The sequence below is a fragment of the Lolium rigidum genome, chromosome 4 (genome assembly GCF_022539505.1).
Source record: "Lolium rigidum isolate FL_2022 chromosome 4, APGP_CSIRO_Lrig_0.1, whole genome shotgun sequence".
Lineage (NCBI taxonomy): Eukaryota > Viridiplantae > Streptophyta > Magnoliopsida > Poales > Poaceae > Lolium > Lolium rigidum.
Window position 1 is genome coordinate 181,451,820 of NC_061511.1, and position 23,728 is coordinate 181,475,547.

Sequence of the window (23,728 nt, forward strand, 5' to 3'; positions counted from 1 at the left end):
TGTCAAAATTTAAGCGCATAGGAAGCATGCTATGATTAAAAATAATGAATATTCTAAGAACACTAACTAATAACAATAACGTTACTCAGATATTTGGTCGTTATAAAACCCCTGTGAACACCTTCTCGCAGTTTTCCACTTGGACTCGGCCCCTTGGTGCGTGGGAACATATTTGGAAGGCTTCCAATGGCTTCCAATTACCATATTGTTGTCCATAAATGATATCTTTAATTGCTTTGTTCTCGAACCTCTGTCCTGGATTCTGGTGAAACAAAATAGATGCACACCAGCATGGGGAAATGGTAATATTATACTACTACTTTGTAGAAACATTAGGAAAAATGCAATCATCAATCATATACATAGGAAGAAAAATGCGACAAATTTCCAATTGATAGTTACACAAATGAAAGAAATTGAGCAAATGAAGCAAAATAGGCATTCTTGGTTATGTCATTACCGCGATAATGGGTGTCAAAACATATAAATGCCAATGCCTTTCGAAGACTCTAGCCATTCAACTCCGGAACTAGATTCCTGACAGCTCAATCATCAAAAACGATAGTTATCGTCATCCATGTGATATTTTGGTAACAATATACTCTCAAATAAAACAATATCTTACGCAGAGCATAAAAACATCACAACATCGATGGCATGGAAAAAGGTGTAAGCACCGTATCTCTAGTTCACCAAGATGAGGAGACAACAAATATCTGCCAACTCCCTAATGCGATGGGAAAAAATAAAGTGAGACAACTTTTGTTCCCAGGTGTGATAATCTACCATTTCGATGGTTTGTCCCATACCTCTTCGTTCTTGGTTACAGAACACTCGAGTGAGAGAGATTGAAGAGGTGGTGGTACATGGGGGTACGTGGGGTGTTATGCGGGTCATGGGGATATATAAGCTCGTTTGCTAGGCTTATGTCTACCGGGCTGAATGGTCTAATTGGCATACCACTGGATTTTGGAAACCATGTCTAGTGCACCTCACACGTTTTCTTGGGCTAAATCGTGTGTGATTGCCACCACAACAGACATGGTTGCTTCGTCCGAATAGTGGGCAATGCATCACAAACAGCTGGGAATCGCGTGTGTCTATCACCACCAATGGTTCAAAAGGTGTACACATTTTAATTTCTTAAACATGCATGGTTGCGTATACCAAATGCGGTTTCTTCAATCCAAGTGAGATTAGGGGTGCTTAAAACTTGGGCCTATAAAATCGAGGATAATATTTTTGTAGAAAGACGCTAAATGTATGATAATATTGAATATGTTTCACACAAAAATTACCATTTGTGTGCATCATCCATCAACATGATGATCTGGGAAAATATCAAAGCCGGCAAGCTGAACATTTCCTCCTATGTTTTTTTAACAACTGTAATATATTAATATCACGAAGATACCAATTACACCCAGTCTTTATAATAATGAAATATCCTAAAGACATTACGGATGCACACAACCCTGCTACAAAAAAGAAGAAGAAAAACAAAAGATCTCGATAAGGTGATCAAAACCTTGTAATGCCACCACTGCCACGACAACACCGGGAGTCCGCGCTCTAAAAACAATGCATTCAACAAGGTCATTGTCAAGCACAACCAATTAAGGCTAGACCTTGAATTTTCACCATGGAGAAAGTCTGCCCTCTCAAAACAATGCCTTTAACAAGACCATTTCCAGGCACAACCAATTTAGGCCAGAACTTGGATTTTCACCCTGAAAGATAAAACTATGTACTCCCCTGTCACTGCTGCAAGTCAAGAAACACCATGCAAAATCCTCTTCGCCACGAAGAGTCAGTTCATCATTACTAGACCTTAGACCTAAGCCGTCATACCATTTTCCATAACTGTCTTCTCCATGGAAATCAAAAACCGACATGTTCCTTGATGGCAACATATAGCAAAGCTTCGCGTCACTTCCTAGTGAAACCGTGGGTATGCACCACCGAACCTCATCCGATCCAGCATCTTTAGGCATCAGGCGCCCAATGGAGATCGTCGGCAGAGCCTTCCATAACTCGTCGCCGGCCAGATCAATGAGGGCCGACCTCAAGCAAAACACCATTTTGAAACATGCAGAATCCAAGGACTGCCTCCTTTATTTGGAAAATTGGCAGGCCCCCACGTCGCCGTCCACTAGCTTCCAACATCATACCGGAGATCTCAGCAGGAACCGCCACCACCACCCACACCACGCGGAGACGAGGTGCTAAACCCTACCGAGTACCCCGAACCACGTGCATGCTGACCTTCCGGACACATCGATCGCCAAGGTCGACGAATGAGTCTCGAGCCGCCACCCAGTGTGCATCTTTGTCGGACGAGCCTGGACAGCGTCACGAAGCTCTGGCTGAAGATCCCACCATTTGAGGAGGAGGAGATCCCCGCCGCCGCCAGTGGTGCCCAAAGATGAGAGCCCACCACCGCTGTCAGCGGGGAGGGGCTTTGCCGCTGGTTTCATCCGGCGGCGGCGGGAAGATGCAGGGGAGGAGGGGTGGGGGGGCGGCGGCTCGGGTGCCCGAGCCGCGAGTGTTTTTCCGTCTAGTTATAAGCCAGGCTCCAACAATAATGAAGAAAGATACTTGTATCATTTCTTCTGAACCTTCCAACCCCGTACGTATCTTCCTCTCCTCTGCAACATATACCACACGCAGTTCACACCATCTTTTGGTCGTCACTTTCATACTCTATTCTCTCTCCAAAACAAGCAGCCAAGTAGCTATAGCTAGAGAGAGTGGGAAATAAAAAGGCAAGTCGGAACAACGCAGGAGCTAGCCAGATAAATAGGAGGAGGAAGCCGCTTGCGCCAGGAGAAGGCCGGGGGAAGGAAAAGTAGGAGAGAGGGGATTCAGGTCAGCGCGCGGCAGCGGCACGAAGTGAGCAGAAAACTTCGTCCCACGGAAAGGGTGCGTACTCTACTCCACTATCTGGTGTTCACCGTACGTCGGCCTCCGATCCAATTGCTTCTTCCTTCTTTAATTTGCTTCTCGATCTCTTTTAGTACTACGTTCTTTCGTGTCTTCTGCCTCTCTTGGTTCTTTGATTACCTCCCGGGTGCCTCTTTCTTTGTCCCTGGCTTTTCACTAATTCCATGTCTTTGTGATCTTTTGATCCCAGCAAGCACATGCAATGTCTAGTGTCTCTTATTGTTGTTTTGATCAAACAGTAGTAACATAAACAAATCGAAGAACAATGAAGTTTTACTGATTGGTCTTGACCCTTTTTTATAGGAAATGTACAGATATATACGTTTTTTCTAATTTTGTAGAGGCATGGAAGAATAATCTGCACTTTCTTAGAATGGTTTCATGTCATCTGGGCAGTGTGTGCAGATATGGAAAGAATAAATTTATGATTCTTTCCCGTTCCCCATTTCCTTTTGGTGCTTCAATTTCCCATTTCCCATACCAAACTTTCCAGAAGAGAAACCGTCACCTGACCGCCTGTCTGCCCTTTCTTGCTTTGGTTTGGATCTCTCCTTCGCCAGGAAGCTAGGGTACCAATCGATGGCCTCCTCGTCGGCGTCTTCGCTGCCAGGCTCCGTCATCACCGTGGCCTCGTCGGCGGCGGCGCTCGGCGCCGCCAGCTCTGGGGCGGCCGTCACGGGCTCGCCGTGCGCGGCCTGCAAGTTCCTCCGTCGCAAGTGCCAGCCTGACTGCGTGTTCGCGCCCTACTTCCCGCCGGACAACCCTCAGAAGTTCGTTCACGTGCACCGCGTCTTCGGCGCCAGCAACGTCACCAAGCTCCTCAACGAGCTGAACCCGTACCAGCGGGAGGACGCCGTGAACTCGCTCGCATACGAGGCTGACATGCGCCTCCGCGATCCCGTCTACGGCTGCGTCGGCGTCATCTCCGTCCTCCAGCACCAGCTCCGCCAGCTCCAGCAGGACCTCACTCGCGCCCGCTACGAACTCTCAAAGTACCAGGTATGTTATACCACACAAATGACCTAGCTAGATCGAAATGTGAACTCACTGTATTTGCAGTTATGTATGCTTCGAATTGGGAGTTTTTATTGCGTCCCTGTCTGTGTCCAGGCAGCTGCGGCGGCGGCAGTTTCGGCGTGCAACGGGGCACCGGCGATGGCGGATTTCATAGGAAACGCGGTGCCCAACTGCACGCAGAACTTCATCAACATCAGCCACTCCACGGCGATCGGCGCGGGCGTTGGTGGCTTCGGGCACGACCAGTTCGCCGCCGTGCAGATGCTGGCGAGATACGAGGGGGAGGGCGCCATCGCCAGGCTCAGCGTCAACGGCGGGTACGACTTCGGGTACTCGTCGGCCATGGGCGCCGTCGGGCCGGTGTCCGGCCTCGGGCCGCTAGGCGGCGGGCCGTTCTTGAAACCTGGCACGGCCGGCGGGGACGAGCGGCACGCCGCCGGGCAGTAGCGGCGCATTCGATTCATCCATATCTTTCGCGGGTTAGGCTTCTCTTACCGCCTATATGCATAATTGTTACTAGTTTGCAGTATTAATTCTTCCCAATTCTTTGGCTCGCGATTGATGTTTATATATTCACTGTTCAAGATCTGCTATCTTGCTTGGATCATTAATATCATACGGTATAGTATACAGTAGGATTTGCTTAGTAATAAACAACACAAGCACTGCATGATGAGATGCATGCATGCAAGTCAAGTGGTTTAATTTGCCAATTCGGAACTACGCAATACTGTTTGTGATGCAAAATTATGCTCGCACTATCAAAAATATTTGGTTTGGTACCTTAGAGTCCACCATGCACAACTGAGTAAGTGACACATACTTAGGCTTGTACTTTCAACCCTCGGCTTAAACTAAATGTATCGGCTTTCTGATTCCTTACTAGCTACTGTTGGACAATCACTGTGAAGCTGCTGGCTAGTGGCTACATATGTATACATTCTCTCCAGCAGTGAGCAATGTTTTTTATGCAATATGTGTGAGGATGCTGGATGGCTTGTACATGCAAAAGACATGTAGGAAAATATTTATCGATGTTTAATGTTGTTTAATTTTAAGCACCAAAACTAGATCTCTCTCTTATGGCCATGGTATTAAAATTTATATACATGTCTCTGACAACAGATATATTAACTTGCACATTACAATAATACTGGACGCAAAGAGTGTGTTCCCGTACTCTACATGCCTTAGGAGTTTGAACGCGTACACAAGTTGATATTTCATGTCGTACATGCATGCATGACTCCCCTTGAAATCAAAGAAAAGACTCATCATCAAAAACATGAGTACTAGTAAAAGGATCTGGCATGTTTGTCAGCATTGTGTACATGTGCTCACCTACAGCTAGCCGGGTCTGGTCGGCCTCTATATTGTGCTACCGTGTAGAAATCAATTTTAAACCGGTCATATTCTCTCTGACAAGGATGAGTAAATTAATTCCGCTGATATGAAAATGGCAGGATGGAGATATTGAAAACAAAATCAAGGTTGTAGTGCTGATATGAAACTGTGTCGTGTTTTACAAATATTTCGCCCACATTTGAATATACTCCGAAGACAAAAATAGTACTGTACTTTATTCTGTACCCTTACAACAGTTTGTGAAATAGTGGAATTTTACCTGGTTTATTTAGAGGTCATTCATAAGTTTTTTGATATATCCTGAACTGTTTTTTTATTTCACCCGCTAATTCAATTGTCAACATCCCAGCAGATAATATCATTTGAGGAGGGTACCACCAAGAACTGAAGACTAAACTGGTGAAACATCCTGAAGATCATTCATGCATGTCGATCTACTACTCTATCTTACTACGTGCAGAACAAAAGGAGTTCTTGAGTTAAATTAGCACCTTGTTTGATTTGTTTGGTGTCCTACTTTTCTCTTTTGTTCCATCCATAAAGTCGAACCATATATGTATCCTGATTCCCCAGCAGCTGGGATTTGTTTGTGTGTGTGTGTCAGTGTGTGTTGTTTGCTCCATAATATGTAATGCTTCTTTATTGTCACAGATGGTGTCCATTACTTAATTTTACTAAGTGAGGAGTATTGTATATTACAAAGTTAGTGGATCATGAAACTGTTAACTGTCTGCTTGGCTTTACCTTGACACACTGACACGTATATATATGTGCATGCAATTTTTTGTTAGGGTGGTTATACTATCATGTACTACTCTAATTTATATATAGGCAAGTATACATGGAAGCCTTTGACTTTGACTTCTGATGACCTAGCTAGGCACTATAGAAGATGATGACTTCTGTAGAAACATGAATATGGAGAGACTGCAACTACACTTTGCTTCCTGCAGAGGCGTACATGCATGGATACTGATAGACTACTGCAGTAGCTAGCTAGGTAGCACCGGGACCTCTCTGCTTGGCTGCGTCCTAGGGCAAACGAGGCAATGAGTAGCTACCATGCATCAGCGTCAGATAAGATCGGAACCACCAGGAAGAGTCATATCCTGATCAGATGCTGGCAAACACAGTCATAGTAATGGGCTAGCTAACATAGTTTCCCACAAAATACTACGGGCTTCTCCGAATCCAAAGAGTTCCATGGGATTGTTGGAGAGTGTGAATTATTGTAATTTTTCTCTATATTTGTGAATTCCGTTTAATTGCTACGTTTGGAGGAAAAGTTCATCCACTCAAATATCTTGTTATGTATACTCTTCCTTTGTTTTTCATGTGTCCTTCACATTTTTCAATGCTAGTTTCTCTCAGTTTCCTAATCCAACGGGATCCATGCGCTTATTTTTATTGCTAGGTCACCTCGGAGTGATCTGTTCCAACTCTATCTGATTCAAAGGCAAAAAGCTTTCTAATGTTGAGTACACTTAGAGCATGTCCAACATATGATGTAAATTAGGAAACCAAAAAACTGTAATAGGGCTCCACCTTTTGGGTTTTAGGTCAAAAAATATAGGGCACCAGTCCAGATAATGTAAAATAGGTACAAGCAAAATTTCAGATGGTTTAAAATATGGCACTCAAATTTATCTCTCATATTCATAATTGCGAATATATGTGACACAAAAAGTATCAAACTCATCTCCAAATGATTGTAAACAAAAATAAAATACAAATAGTACTTAATTGTTACATCACACAAATAGTGTATCAATTATTACACAAATAGTTCATCAAGTAGCACACAAATCAACACAAATACACTCAAAGATCATGACATGCTACATAGAGTTCATCTCAGATACTAGCGGTTTGTTGGAATTGGGAGATTATGTATCTTGGATTCCTACAGGATCCAAAACCACAAGAAAACTTATGGGACTTTTAGATTCATAGGATAGAAAAAACGATGAATATAAAAATGCATGATTGGAATGTAAATCATACTCCAATCCTATAGGATTTCATACGCACCAAAGTTTGATTGATTCCATCATAAGAAAAATAAAAGGATTCTAAATAAGAGGTTTGAGTGTATGTTAAATTTCTGACGAAATTTAGTGCAAAGGTTTCCTTTGGAAAAAATATCCTACTGGATACAATCCTACAAACAAAACAATCACTATGGGGAAAAATCCAAAGGATATAGATCCTGCAAAATTCCTAAGAAAATCCTTCAAATCAAAGAGGCCCTTTGACAAGGTATTAACTTGTCAATGCCTACGAGTTGTAGATTAGGGTTTCGTGGAAAGTACAGGGCAAGTAGACCTCGAGGGTTTCAGCCGGAAAAGTACTCGACTGCTAAAAAGTTAGGGTTGTGTTGACAATGAATCGATCCTTTCTCCCTCGACTCCCCCTTATATAGGAGGTGGAGCCGAGGGTTTCGTGATATACAAGTTACAAACAACGAGAGACTCTTTGAGTTCGTCCCGTATTGGTTACAAGTCTTTATTCCTAATACAACTCTATCTTCCATATCGACACCCTGCTTAGGCTTCCGGGCTTCGTATTCTTCGGATTATGGGCCTTCAGTAAACCCCAGGTACCATCTTCGGCATGCCCATTGGGGATGCCTATGTCTGTAGCCCCCGAGATTTTGCTTGAATCGGAGAATCGAGTAAAATCTCCATCATTACAATTAACACATTATTTCTTCGAGTCACTAAATATTTTTCATAATCATATATTGCACAGGGATAATGGTAGATGGGGCTGGTTCATCTGACGGATAAGGTACCAGTTAACTGCTCTCGTGGCAATCCCGCAAAAACCTACTTCAAGGTCAAGTCCCTGGACTCGACCCCAATATACTGGCGCAATTTGACATGTACCTCTTAAGGTCTTACCATATGCCGAACTCCAGTCATATTTTATCGGGTACCTAACGCGTCCGTTAGGATTTTTCTTCGCATCTGTTGATACGGAAAAAAGTAGCAGAGTGCATTCATGTGCGATACCACGCCACGCAGGACGGATCCCGGGGCCTTACCTTCGTAAAGTATTACGTCATTCAGAGATTTATTCGCGACGGACGCGCTCTGAGAATACATTGTCGAGTGTCTTTTCCGGCTGCTGTAATGGCATATTTACTCGAGTCACATGATGACTTGCTATCTTGACTTCCCGATGGGAGTATATGAAGAGTTATGTTTTAACTCGAATATATTCAATTTGACTCCTTATAATTCATCGGGTACGCGACCAGCGTTCCCGATGGGAGTAGCCCCCGAGGCTACAACCAAGTTCTTGTACTTGGTTGTAGGCTCACCTTTTTACTGCCTTGCCGCTATATTGCCAGGTTCCATCTTTTTCATTGTTTATTGGGTGTGCAACCAGCGCTCCTGATGGGAGTAGCCCCCGAGGCTACAGTCAAGTATTTTTATACTTGGTTGTAGGCTCAACTGTCATCTTTTCTGAAACGACCCTTTATTGTTACCTTCATACTATTTCTCTTATCAGAAGTTTGAGTAACGTTCCGATAAGAGTAGCCCCCAAGCATTTTGAACAAATACTTGCATTTGATCAAAGGCTCCCGAAGTTATTTTTTCTGCATCATCAATACTCCTCTGTCGCTAAATTTTGAAGTATTGCAGTCAAAATACCCCCCCCCCCTTATAGTGACATCAGTGCTGACGATGGCCATGAACGTTGCATTGGGAAGGTGCGGGTTCTGTCATGCTGCTGACCTGTGGGTCCCAAATACTGCGTCGCTTGACACGTTATGCAAGTGGGGGACACACGTCCTCCGCTTTTTCTGGCACGCGCGTTGTAACGCATGTCTAGTTACTTCAGAATAAAAAGACCTTTGTGCCCTCGTGGACACGTGTAAAGCATCGAATCCATTTCCTTTCCATCTGACGGCGCGACAGATCAATTCTTTCATATAAATCATCTCCTTCTCCCTTACTCTTTCCCCTTTGTTGCGCCGTTCAAATCTCTTCTCTCTCCTCCTTCGCCATTGCCATCCTCAAGCTCTGTACGCTCGCGCCGCCAAGCACTCTTATCCGCCACCAAAGCTCGCTTCATGCCTCCTCGCACGAGGCTAACCAAACACGCCACTCCAAGAACCGACGCTGCCATGGAGGATGTGGAGATCTCCGAATGGGAGAGATCCAAACTCAGCAACCAGGACAAGAAGGGCCTCAAGAAACTTGGCATGTTGAAGAAGAACGACTCCCTCATCTTCCCTGGCGATGAGAGCGCTCCGAAGCCTCGAATCGGATATCAGGTAACCTTCATTGACCATCTTATTCGCGGTCTTTCCACTCCCGTCCATGAACTTCTTTGTGGACTTCTGTTTGTTTATGGGATTCGGCTGCATCAGCTGACCCCAAACTCCATCCTTCATATCTCTCTTTTTATCACCCTCTGCGAATGCTTCCTCGGGACCCATCCCCATTGGGGCATGTGGAAGCGTATTTTCTATCTCCGGTGCAACAACTCCCACAACATCGTCTACAATGTGGGCGGCGCTTACATTTGCGTCCGACCCGACGTAGATCACTTTGATGTCAAATTCTCTGATTCCGTCCAAGCATGGCGCAAGAGGTGTTTGTACATCAAAGACGAATCTGTCGGCAACCAGGAGTACGACATTGCTCTTTTTGATGGTGCCGCAAAAATCATCAGACGCCGGTCCTGGGACGCTGAAGCTTCTGCCAAAGAAAAAGCGGCTACCTACGCTCTAATGAAAAGCATCTACCAGCTCCAGAACACCCACGGTGAAGAACTGTCGGGTATCCAGATTACCGCTTATTTCCTTAGGATCAGGGTGCAGCCTCTGCAGGCTCGCAAAAACCCCCTTTGGATGTATGCTGGCGAGGAAGACGTCGATCGCATTTCCAAGGATCTTGCTGTAAAGGTCTTGGAAAATCTTATTCAACGCTTTTCTTCACTAAGCAAGAAAGATGAGGTTCCAACCTCTTGTCGGGTGGAACCATACAGCAGCAGCCACCCCCTTCCCGAGGTAAGTGATTTTTCCTTCGAGTTGTACTTTTCTTTTTCGACTGCTCTATTTTTTATATTTTCCGTATTTATCTATAAACTTGTCCCTGCAGAACCACCAAGTCCTGACTTCTCTTCCTCCCCTTCCCGAAGGCGGAGAGGTAGAGGAACGAGCCGTTGTCCACGACGACCCGCAAGAATCTGCTCATCTCGAGAGTGAAATCGCTGCATCAAACAAATCTGCGGCTTCCTTCGATAAAGGAAGTGATTCAGAACCTTCCGCGTGTGGCCGCTCTACCTCTCCTCCTACCGCCGTTTCTCCAAGGAACAAGAGGAAGAGAGGTGACTTCAAAGATTCCGGTACCTCAAAACTCGCCGGGTCACCTGCCTAAGAAACTTTGCCTGAAGAAGAAGATGCCTTCGATCCTTATGAGGGCACTGGCTCTGTCAGCTCGTAAGCTTCCTTTACTTTTATCGTATGCACAACTCTTTTTTTCTTTGTTATGCTTATTTTCATATCTTTGCAATTCTGAAGAGGGGAGAAAGAAGGACCCACAGTTCTTGGTACTACTCCGATGAGCACGTCAAACACTATGGTCCTTTCCGAAGAATAGCGCAATGTCGTGGAGTCTTCGCCTCCTCCTCAGCACATCGTAGAAACGTCGACTCCATTGTCCAGCCCCCGAGAGCCTTCTCCAAAAAGAACCAAGACTGGGGCTGGCGATGTACATGCGCTCATCCTGGGGAGTTCCTCAACTCCTATGTTGAATGATGTAAGTTTCTCTAATATTCTATTGTACTGCATCGTGTCGCATTTTTTCCTCGGGTTGTATGCTTCTTTGCCCGAATGTATTTTTTTAAGTTTCTTTTGCGACACTCTTTTTCAACAGCCTTTGATGGATCAGTTCATCCGCCTCGGCTCCCGGTCTATTGGGTTCCGCAACGAGGCCGATACTTTGAAAGGTAATCTTTATTTTGGATAGCTTGCTGTTTTAATATGCCCTTTTCTTTGATTCTTGGATAAAAAGTCCTTATCCTTTTGCTTTCAATCAGTCTCGCTGCGACAAGCCGAAGAACACGTTGAAGCTCTCGAGGCTAAGCTGAAACTTAGCGAAGAGGCTCGCGAGAAAGCCGAAGCCGATGCTTCTTCTGTCGGAGATCTTCGCCAACGCCTCGCAAAAGCGGAGACTGCGTTAAGCGACAAGATCGCTGAGCAGATCGCGCGCGAGCAGGGCATAATAGACCGGCTGGAGGCCCAAAATCGGCGCTTTCTCCGTAAGTTTTTTCATCATCCGAAGCTTGTCTCGATTTGATCTTGCGTGTGGTGATAAACTTGTGTTTTGTTGCAGCAGGAAGGAATGATGAAGGTTTCGAGCTGCTAGCGGCTAAGGATGATCGCCTTCTCGACGCCCTCTCAATCCTTGAGCTGCAAGGCGATCTGGCGCGCACAAATATCTCCAATTCAAGGACTGCCATCACGCGCCTCTTCCTTCATTTTTTCCCCAAACAGACACAACCGGAGATCTTCGCCGAACTTGTCCAGCGCTTCCTTCCCAAGGAAGACCTTGCTCTGGCCTATCGATAAGAAAATCTGAAGATTGGAGTCGAAGGGACCATTGCTCTAGTTGCTAACAGTGGTCAAGACGTCGACTGGGCCAAAGGTGGAGACTCCGGGAAGATAGACAAGGATAAGTGGAAGGCGCTGGTGAAGGGTGTCAAACCACATTCGAAGAAGATCATCGCTTTCTTCACGCCAAAGCCCGCTGGTTCTACCAGTACTGCCAAGATGGAGGTCAAGTAGACCATCCTGTCTCCATGTTTTTCCTTTTTTCCCTTCTTTTGATGTTGTCGCTTTAGTTATGATTTGCGACAGCTTATTATCGGCTCACTAGGAGTCATCTTTTGTAATCAACATGTAAATATCATGATGATTAATGGAATGCCACTTTGCCAAATGATTGATGTTGAGATTTTTCGTTTCCAGTTGGTTTTTGATAACTATACCTCGACACCTGGTCCCTTTGATGCTTCGTCTGCTACATCCTACTCAAGAAAAACTCCTGTCAATGATTTCGTTGAAGATTCTTCAAATGTCAACCTTTCGCAAGAGTTGAATGAACTTCGATAGCAACTTCAGTCAATGAAGAAACAAGCTATTGTCATTATGGATCAATCTCGAAAATCTTCCGACCGGGAGAAAATAGCTCTTCAGAAGGCTCAAGAAGCTCTAGAATTAAAGGAAACTGCAGTTGCTGAGGCTTTACAGGCTACCTCTCGAGAAAATTATATGCTTGATCTGCTGACTGACGCAAGTCTGGATATGGTGGGTAAGTTTCATCTTTTGTATTCTCCTTTTACTATCTGTATGTACTTTTGCAAACCTCATTGTATCCTTTGACATGGTTAGGCTCTTTATTGGATGCTACTGCCGAGGATCAGCGTGTTGATGCGAGGTCATAGGTTCTTATTCGACTTGCTCTGCTGAACAACGCCAGTTTTTGGTCTACCCCGAACCGGACCCGACAAATTGTACGATTCCAGGACCGTGCTGCTCAGGTTCGGGAGTACCTTGAATTCTGCATGAATACTATGGCCATGGTTTACAACGCCATGTTTCCTCGGAATCTTCAACCCAAACTCTTCCTGAATTAATGGACAAGTTCAAGCGCGTTCGTCGAATCCACGGATTTGTGAAGGCCCAATTGATGGCTGGTGCTATATTTTCTTTGATTATGCTTCAGATCTGCTACCCAAAGTTGAATATGTCCAACGTCGTTGATCTCTGCCACGCCAGATTGAGGAAAAGAAGGAGGAACATCGATAGGATCAATGACGCGGTAACACCCGTAGCTGAGAAAATGATTAAAGATCTTCTTCGGATGGATACTGCTTTCTTCATCGAAAACCATTATGCCGATACCATGGGTGCATCTGCGGAAGGTGAAAGGGTGAACATAGATGACCTGATAAAAGATGATTGAAGATCTTTTTCTTCTGTCAAGTTTTTCCTGAAATAAAGAGATATCTTGTATATTGCGTGAACCATATATAGTCAGATTGATGTTTACTTATTTTTCCACCTTCTCCAGCCCCCAAGTGTTTCTGTAGGTGTATGTATATTTACTGCTTGCGAGGTGTTGGAACCAAGGCGAATAATTTGTGGGTTATATATTGTAATGATCGAGTCTATTTTGTTGAATCTGCGAGTTGCAAGCCCCTGAGCCTGACGGAGAAAATATATATCATCAATATTTTTACTATATTGCAGCATCGCGAGCCCGCCTCATTAAAAACCTTTCAGCCACACTCGGTGCCCTAAAAGGAAAAGAGTGCGTCTGAAAACTCGCGAGCGTTTCAGTACATTGTATGTTTACATGTATAACTCTATTTTGACTTCTATGCATAAAAACGCCGAAGCTGCGCCACGTTCCAGGGGTTTGGTTCTGTGGCCCCTGTCTTCTTGTCCTTCAATCTATATGCTCCCCCTGCGATCACCTCGGTAACGATGTATGGTCCTACCGATGGGGACTCGAATTTTTCATGGCTATCATGTGTAAGCCGAAGAACCAGGTCGCCAACTTGGAAAGACCTCGGTCGCAAACGTCGACTATGGTATTTTTCAGGTCCTGCTGGTACTTGGTGACTCTTGACAACACCTCATCTCTAGCTTCGTCGAGTGCATCGACATCGTCTTCTAGTGCCTTTCTTGAAGTTTCCTCATCATATTCCGCCACTCTCGGAGAATTGTGTTCTGTTTCTATCGGGAGAACCGCCTCGGCTCCATGGACCAAAAAGAACGGAGTTTCCTGTGTTGCTGTATTAGGTGTTGTCCATATGCTCCATAGCACGCTAGGCAACTCATCTGGCCAAGTATGTCGAGCTTTCTCCAATGGTGTTAGCGGTCGTTTCTTGATACCATTGCAGATGATACCGTTTGCTTTTTTGACTTGACCATTGGTTTGCGGGTGCGCCACCGATTCAAAGTGTAATTTGATGCCTACCTCCACACAATATGCTTTGAATTCCTTGGAGGTAAAATTGTTGCCATTGTCCGTGACAATGCTGTGAGGGACACCAAATCGAAAAACTATGCCCTTGATGAAGCTTACCACCGATGCTGCATCTGCCGAAGTTACTGGTACTGCCTCAATCCACTTGGTGAACTTGTCGACAACCTCGAGCATATATATGTATCCTCCTGGCCAAGCCTTATGCAATTTGCCCACCATGTTGAGACCCCATTGTGCGAAAGGCCACGACAAAGGTATTGGCATCCACTCTGCTGCCGGGGAATGAGGTTTTGCCACAAATCTTTGGCACGCATCACAAGTGCGAACTATATCTTTTGCATCTTCTACTGTAGTTAGCCAGTAAAATCCTGCCTTGGAAACCTTGGCTGCTATTGCTCGGCTGCTTGCGTGGTGCCCGCATATTCCCTCGTGTACATCCTTCAGTATGACTCTTCCTTCTTCGGGTGTAACGCATCTCTGCAATACTCCCGATATACTTCGCTGTACAACTCTCCCTTGACCACGGTAAAAGCTTTAGATCGCCGAATAACTCATCTTGCTTCCACCAGATATTCGGGTATCTCTTTCCTTAGGATATATGCTACACAAACTTGCATCCAAGGAACTTGCACCATCATAACCTCGTGTGATTCTTCTTCATCCTCCGATGTGTTTGCTTCTGAAACTGCTGGAGCCCCCGAGTCCTTTTCAGGCTTCTCTTTCTTCTTTGGATGTTTCAGTGCTTTCTTTGCCTTAGTTGATCTTTACTTATCTCCTCCCAGAATACGCCAGGTGGTATTGCTAAACACTGTGACCCGATATTTGCCCAAACATCAGCTTCATCATTGCTGAGTCTGCTGATATGGTTCACTTCACATCCATCAAAGAGTTTCTCGAGTTCATTGTATACCTCCTTGTATGCTATCATGCTATCAATGACTGCATCTCATTGGTTCATCACCTGTTGAGCCACCAATTGGGAGTCTCCAAAGATTTTCAGTCGACTTGCTCCACACGCCTTCGCTATCTTCATCCCATGTATGAGCGCCTCATATTCCGCCTCATTATTGGATGCGTTAGGGAACGTCATCCGCAATACATATTTCATCTTGTCTCCTTGGGGTGACACTAATATCACGCCTGCTCCAGCTCCTTCTACTCTCTTGGACCCGTCAAAGTTCATGGTCCAAGTACTCGACAAATCTAGGGGTCCCGTGTTTTGCAACTCCATCCATTTTGTGACGAAGTCTGGCGGAATTTGCGACTTTATTTCTTTTTGTTTTTCGTATGTGATGTCCCGAGAGGAAAGCTCTATTCCCCAAAGGGAGACACGACATGTAGCTTCTGGATTATTCAAGATGTTCGATAAAGGCGCCTCATTGACCACTATTATCGGATGTGCCGAAAAATAGTGTCGTAACTTTCTTGCAGTTGTGAACACTCCATTTGCCAACTTCTGATAATGCGGGTACCGATGTTTCGAAGGCGATAAAAATTCACTAATGAAATACACTGGCCTCTGGACTCCATGGATTTTCCCTTGTTCTTCTCTTTCTACCAACCGTGCTGACCACCTGAGGTGTAGCCGCGATATACAGCAGGAGAGGGTCCTTTTCCTTGGGCGCCACCAGTATTGGGGGTGTCGAGATTGTGCGCTTGAGGTGCTCGAAAGCCCTATCTGCTTCTTCGTTCCACTCGAACTTTTCTCCTTGTTTGATGAGCGCATAAAAGGGCAGCGCTTTTTCTCCTAGCCTGGCGACAAATCTACTCAGAGCTGCGACACGTCCTGTTAGCTGCTGTATTTCCTTAAGCTTCATCGGCTTTCTCATTGTCACAATTGCTTGTATTTTTTCAGGGTTCGCCTCAATTCCTCTGACTGACACCAAGTATCCAAGGAGCTCTCCCGCAGGAACGCCAAAGGAACACTTCGTCAGGTTTAGCTTGAGGCGAAATTTGTCTAGGTTGTCGAAGGTTTCCTTGAGATCACCGATCAAACATAACCCTTGCTTTTTTGTAATTACGACATCGTCGATATATACTTGAACGTTCCTTCCAATCTGCGTGGCAAGACACTTTTCCATCATCCTTTGATAAGTAGCTCCCGTGTTTTTCAACCCGAAAGGCATCGTTCTGTAGCAGAACACACCATAAGGTGTTATAAAAGCTGTTTTGACCTCATCCTCTTCTTTTAGGCGGATCTGGTTGTAACCAGAATACACGTCCAGGAAGGAAAGACGTTCGCATCCCGCGGTGGAGTCGATAATTTGATCGATCCTCGGGAGGGGAAAGTGATCCTTTGGACAATGTTTATTGAGACACGTGAAGTCGACGCACATGCGAAGGACGTCAGTGTTTTTCTTCGGGACCAGAACTGGGTTAGCGACCCATGTGGCCTCCGTGTGCAGCTCTCTGATGAAATTGGCTTCTCGAAGTCGATTAATTTCTGAAAGCATAACTTTGCAGTTTGGTTTCGAAAAACGCCGCAAAGGTTGTCGAATTGGTCTAGCCATTGGATCCAAATTAAGAGGGTGCTCGACAAGTTCCCTGGGTACTCCTAGCATGTCAGCTGGACACCATGCAAAGATTTTCCAGCGCTCACGGAGGAACTCGACGAGTGCGCTTTCCTATGCGCTATCCATGTTTGTTGTGATAGCTATCGTATTCTTAGGATCTGTCGGGTGAACCTTTACTTCCTTTGAATTTTTGGTGGTGTTGAAGGTTTGCTCCTTCAATGGCCTCCCTCCGTCAGGTAGCACATCATAATTAGTTGTTACCCTTGATGCCATGTATTCTGCCTGCATCCCGAAAGTTTCTGACAGCCGATGAAAATCATTGTCGCACTTATCTACCAGGGCAAAACTACCCTTTACTGTGATTGGGCCCTTGGGTCCAGGGAGCCTCCACAACAAGTATGTGTAATGTGGTACCGCCATAAATCTGGCATAAGCGGGTCATCCTAGCAGAGCATGATACTGCGACGGAAAATTCACAACTTCAAACTCCAGCTTCTCTCTTCTGTAATTCTCTCGCGTTCCAAACTGAACGTCGAGATTAATCTTTCCCAGTGGATAACTTGACTTCTCAGGGGTGATACCGTGGAAACGCGTGTCAGTTGGTGTTAAATTCGCCAGGGATATATTCATCTTCCTCAATGTTTATGCATACATAAGGTTTAAACTGCTGCCTCCATCTATGAACACACGTGAAACGTCGAATCCTGCACTCACCGCTGGTAGGATGAAATCTGATTGCCCTGGTCATGGAACTTGCTGCGGGTGGTCTGCTATGGTGAAACCGATATCCTGCCCCGACCAATTTAGGTACTCAATCGTTGGTGGAGGCATCATCTCTACCATGTAAACTTGTCGCGAAATCACTTTTTGAGTCCTATTCGAAGGTCTGCCCTTCTGAATCATCGAAATTGCTCCGTTGGTGTCGATATAAGGACCGTTGGTTGGAGCTGCCGCCAATTGTAGCTGATGTCGAGTTCGTCTGTAATTGCGGGTGGAGGTGGAAGATGAATGTCACTCCTTGGCCCCTGGGGGTTCCTGTTTGCTGCCTGTGCATTAGCATGCCCTGCGTACCTATGCAATGCTAGGAAAGTTCGGCAGTCCTTCTGCAGGTGACCTGACTGTCTTTTTCCATTATTATCGAGGAAGCAATGCATTTGGCATGGCCCGTTCAGAAGATCTTCGGGTGATACATATGGTCTTTGGAACCTTGGTCCACTATTTTTCCTGCTCGGACGGGGAGCGTCCTGTAATCGCTGCGCTGCTCATTACTCCTCTGATAATCATCTCGATTATTTCCTCCACTATTTACTCGGAAACCAGCCGATATTTGGCCAGGACCATCGTAATCTAAGAACTGTCGAGAAAAGCGTCGTCTATTTTGATTGTTTCGATTGCGGTCGTCCTCAGGCGACCTATGCCGTTTGTTTTGAACAGCATCTTCTCCATCTGCCCAGCGATTCGCTATTTCCATGAGCACTGCTATCGTTTTCGGATTAGTTCTTCCCAAATCCTCGATTAGGTCCTTTCTTCGGATTCCAGCAACAAACACATCTATCGCTCTTTCGTCAGATATGTTCTCTGCCGAGTTTTTGATAATGTTCCACCTCTGGATGTATGTCCTCATTGGCTCATCATACTTCTGCCTGCAGACCCTCAGCTGCTCTATTGATGCGGGTTTCTTGCATGTGGATAGGTGATGCGTGTAATTGACACGTTCGTTGGGAACCCCAAGAGGAAGGTGTGATGCGCACATCGGCAAGTTTCCCTCAGTTAGAAACCAAGGTTTAATCGAACCAGTAGGAGTCAAGAAGCACGTTGAAGGTTGATGGCGGCGGGATGTAGTGCGGCGCAACACCAAAGATTCCGGCGCCAACGTGGAACCTGCACAACACAACCAAAGTACTTTGCCCCAACAAAACGGTGAGGTTGTCAATCTCACCGGCTTGCTTGTAACAAAGGATTAACCGTATTGTGTGGAAGATGATTGTTTGCAAGAAAACGAGTAAAGAACAAGTATTGCAGCAGATTTGTATTTCAGTATAAAAGAATGGACCGGGGTCCACAATTCACTAGAGGTGTCTGTCCCATAAGATAAAAGCATGTTGGGTGAACAAATTACAGTCGGGCAATTGACAAATAGAGAGGGCATAACAATGCACATACATGTCATGATAAATATAGTGAGATTTAATTGGGCATTACGACAAAGTACATAGACCGCCATCCAACTGCATCTATGCCTAAAAAGTCCACCTTCAGGGTTATCATCCGAACCCCTTCCGAGTATTAAGTTGCAAAGCAACGAGACAATTGCATTAAGTATGGTGCGTAATGTAATCAACAACTACATCCTTAGACATAGCATCAATGTTTTATCCCTTGTGGCAACAAGACAACACAACCTTAGAACTTTCATCCACTGTCCCGAGTATCAATGTAGGCATGAACCCACTATCGAGCATAAATACTCCCTCTTGGAGTTAAGAGCAAAAACTTGGCCAGAGCCTCTACTAATAACGGAGAGCATGCGAGATCATAAACAACACATAGGTAATAACTTGATAATTACCATAACATGGTATTCTCTATCCATCGGATCCCGACAAACACAACATATAGTATTACAGATAGATGATCTTGATCATGTTAGGCAGCTCACAAGATCCAACAATGAAGCACAATGAGGAGAAGACAACCATCTAGCTACTGCTATGGACCCATAGTCCAGGGGTGAACTACTCACTCATCACTCCGGAGGCGACCATGGCGGTGAAGAGTCCTCCGGGAGATGAATCCCCTCTCCGGCAGGGTGCCGGAGGAGACCTCCAGAATCCCCCGAGATGGGATTGGCGGCGGCGGCGTCTCTGGAAGGTTTTCCGTATCGTGGTTCTTCGTATTGGGGTTTTCGCGACGGGGGCTTTAAGTAGGCGGAAGGGCAACGTGGGGGGCCACACGAGGGCCCCACACCACAGGTCGGCGCGGCCAGGGGCACGGGCCGCGCCGCCCTATGGTGGCGGCGCCTCGTGGTCCCACTTCGACTCCTCTTCGGTCTTCCGGAAGCTTCGTGGCAAAAATAGGACCCTGGGCGTTGATTTCGTCCAATTCCGAGAATATTTCGTTACTAGGATTTCTGAAACCAAAAACAGCGAGAAAACGACAGCGGCTCTTCGGCATCTTGTTAATAGGTTAGTTCCGGAAAATGCACGAATATGACATAAAGTGTGCATAAAACATGTAGATATCATCAATAATGTGGCATGGAACATAAGAAATTATCGATACGTCGGAGACGTATCAGCATCCCCAAGCTTAGTTCCGCTCGTCCCGAGCAGGTAAAACGATAACAAAGATAATTTCTGAAGTGACATGCCATCATAACCTTGATCATACTATTTGTAAACATATGTAATGAATGGAGCGATCAAAACAATGGTAATGACATGAGTAAACAACTGAATCATAAAGCAAAGACTTTTCATGAATAGTACTTCAAGACAAGCATCAATAAGTCTTGCATAAGAGTTAACTCATAAAGCAATAAATCAAAGTAAAGGTATTGAAGCAACACAAAGGAAGATTAAGTTTCATCGGTTGCTTTCAACTTGTAACATGTATATCTCATGGATAATTGTCAACATAGAGTAATATAACAAGTGCAATATGCAAGTATGTAGGAATCAATGCACAGTTCACACAAGTGTTTGCTTCTTGAGATGGAGAGAAATAGGTGAACTGACTCAACATAAAAGTAAAAAAGAATGGTCCTTCAAAGAGGAAAGCATCGATTGCTATATTTGTGCTAGAGCTTTTATTTTGAAAACATGAAACAATTTTGTCAACGGTAGTAATAAAGCATATGAGTTATGTAAATTATATCTTACAAGTTGCAAGCCTCATGCATAGTATACTAATAGTGCCTGCACCTTGTCCTAATTAGCTTGGACTACCGGATCATCGCAATACACATGTTTTAACCAAGTGTCACAATGGGGTACCTCCATGCCGCCTGTACAAAGGTCTAAGGAGAAAGCTCGCATTTTGGATTTCTCGCTTTTGATTATTCTCAACTTAGACATCCATACCGGGACAACATGGACAACGAGATAATGGACTCCTCTTGAATGCATAAGCATGTGGCAACAATTATTATTCTCATATGAGATTGAGGATATATGTCCAAAGCTGAAACTTCCACCATGAATCATGGCTTTAGTTAGCGGCCCAATGTTCTTCTCTAACAATATGCATGCTCCAACCATTAAGGTGGTAGATCTCTCTTACTTCGGACAAGACGGACATGCATAGCAACTCACATGATATTCAACAAAGAGTAGTTGATGGCGTCCCCAGAAGCATGGTTATCGCACAACAAGCAACTTAATAAGAGATAAAGTGCATAAGTACATATTCAATACCACAATAGTTTTAAGCTATTTGTCCCATGAGCTATATATTGCAAAGGTGAATGATGGAATTTTAAAGGTAGCACTCAAGCAATTTACTTTGGAATGGCGGATAAATACCATGTAGTAGGTAGGTATGGTGGACACATATGGCATAGTGGTTGGCTCAAGGATTTTGGATGCATGAGAAGTATTCCCTCTCGATACAAGGTTTAGGCTAGCAAGGTTATTTGAAACAAACACAAGGATGAACGGTGCAGCAAAACTCACATAAAAGACATATTGTAAACATTATAAGACTCTACACCGTCTTCCTTGTTGTTCAAAACTCAATACTAGATATTATCTAGACTCTAGAGAAACCAAATATGCAAACCAAATTAGCAAGCTCTAAGTGTTTCTTCATTAATGGGTGCAAAGTATATGATGCAAGAGCTTAAACATGAGCACAACAATTGCCAAGTATCAAATTATCCAAGACATTTTAGAGTTACTACATGTAGCATTTTCCAATTCCAACCATATAACAATTTAACGAAGAAGAAACTTCGCCATGAATACTATGAGTAGGGCCTAAGGACATACTTGTCCATATGCTACAGCGGAGCGTGTCTCTCTCCCACAAAGTGAATGCTAGGATCCATTTTATTCAAACAAAACAAAAACAAAAACAAACCGACGCTCCAAGCAAAGTGCATAAGATGTGACGAAATAAAAATATAGTTTCAGGGGAGGAACCTGATAATGTTGTCGATGAAGAAGGGGATGCCTTGGGCATCCCCAAGCTTAGACACTTGAGTCTTCTTAGAATATGCGGGGGTGAACCACCGGGGCATCCCCAAGCTTAGAGCTTTCACTCTCCTTGACCATATTGCATCATCCTCCTCTCTTGATCCTTGAAAACTTCCTCCACACCAAACTCGAAACAACTCATTCGAGGGTTAGTGCACGATAAAAATTAACATGTTCAGAGGTGACACAATCATTCTTAACACTTCTGAACATTGCATAAAGCTACTGGACATTAATGGATCAAAGAAATTCATCCAACATAGCAAAAGAGGCAATGCGAAATGAATCTGTCAAAACAGAACAGTCCGTAAAGATGGATTTTATTAGGGCACCAGACTTGCTCAAATGAAAATCCCAAATTGAATGAAAGTTGCGTACATATCTGAGGATCACTCACGTAAATTGGCTTAATTTTCCGAGTTACCTACGGAGAATTAGACCCAGATTCGTGACGACAAAGAAACTCGTGATAATCCAAATCTAGTATTCACTTTACTATCAAAGACTTTTCTTGGCACAACAAAACTCAAAACTAAGATAAGGAGAGGTTGCTACAGTAGTAAACAACTTCCAAGACTCAAATATAAAACAAAAATACTGTAGTAATGTAGGATAACGTTGCATAGAAAACAAAAAATTTCCTACCGCGAACACGCAATCCAAGCCAAGATGCAATCTAGAAGATGGTAGAAACGAGGGGGTATCGAGTCTCACCCTTGAAGAGATTCCAAAGCCTACAAGATGAGGCTCTTTTTGCTGCGGTAGACGTTCACTTGCCGCTTGCAAAAGCGCGTAGAAGATCTTGATCACGATCGCTTCCGGCGCCACGAACGGGCAGCACCTCCGTACTCGGTCACACGTTCGGTTGTTGATGAAGACGGCGTCCACCTCCCCGTTTCAGCGGGCAGCGGAAGTAGTAGCTCCTCTTGAATCCGACAGCACGACGGCGTGGTGTCGGTGGTGGTGGAGAAATCCGGCGGAGCTTCGCTTAAGCGTGCGGTATGTGGTGGAGGAGAGATACCGCTAGGGTTTGGGGAGAGAGGGGGAGGCTAGGGCGCCGGCCAAGGGCAGCCCTAGGTGGTGCGGCCAAGAGTGGTCAGCCCCTCCCTCTCCTCCTCATTATATAGGTGGAAATCCCCAAGTGTTGGTATCCAAGTCTTCGAATAAGACCCCAACAATGAAACCTCCCATATGTAGGGAAACCTACCCAAGGTGGGAATCCCACTTGGGGTGGGATTCCCCCTTCCATGAGGGGGGTTGGCCGGCCACCCTAGGGGAATCCACCTTGGACTCCTCCCCTTTAGGGTTGGCTGGCCATGCAAGGTGGAGTCCCTCCGGGACTCTACTTTCCATGGTGATTTCTTCCGGACTTTTCTAGAACCTTCTAGAACTTGCCATAAATGCACCGGATCATTTCCAAACTTGGAATATGACTTCCTATATATGAATCTTATTCTCCGGACCATTCGGAACTCCTCGTGATGTCCGGGATCTCATCCGGGACTCCGAACAAATATTCGAACTCCATTCCATATTTAAGTTCTACCATTTCAACATCCAACTTTAAGTGTGTCACCCTACGGTTCGTGAACTATGCGGACATGGTTGAGTACTCACTCCGACCAATAACCAATAGCGGGATCTGGAGATCCATAATGGCTCCCACATATTCAACGATGACTTT

The 23,728-nt window shown here is 44.9% G+C and overlaps 1 protein-coding gene across 2 annotated transcripts; it reads left to right on the forward strand.

The window, feature by feature from the left end:
• Window positions 1-3,522: 3,522 nt before the first annotated feature.
• LOC124649383 (LOB domain-containing protein 6-like) lies at window positions 3,523-6,002 on the forward strand. 2 transcript variants are annotated; one of them, XM_047189033.1, is made up of 3 exons: window positions 3,523-3,942; window positions 4,054-4,439; window positions 5,675-6,002. In XM_047189033.1, the coding sequence occupies exons 1-2, from the start codon at window positions 3,523-3,525 to the stop codon at window positions 4,405-4,407; spliced, it is 774 nt and encodes a 257-aa protein (XP_047044989.1). In that variant the 3' UTR covers window positions 4,408-4,439; window positions 5,675-6,002. The 2 variants fall into 2 exon arrangements, with proteins under 2 accessions (XP_047044989.1, XP_047044988.1); XM_047189032.1 differs by having other exon boundaries at window positions 5,678-6,002.
• The last annotated feature ends 17,726 nt before the right edge of the window (window positions 6,003-23,728 follow it).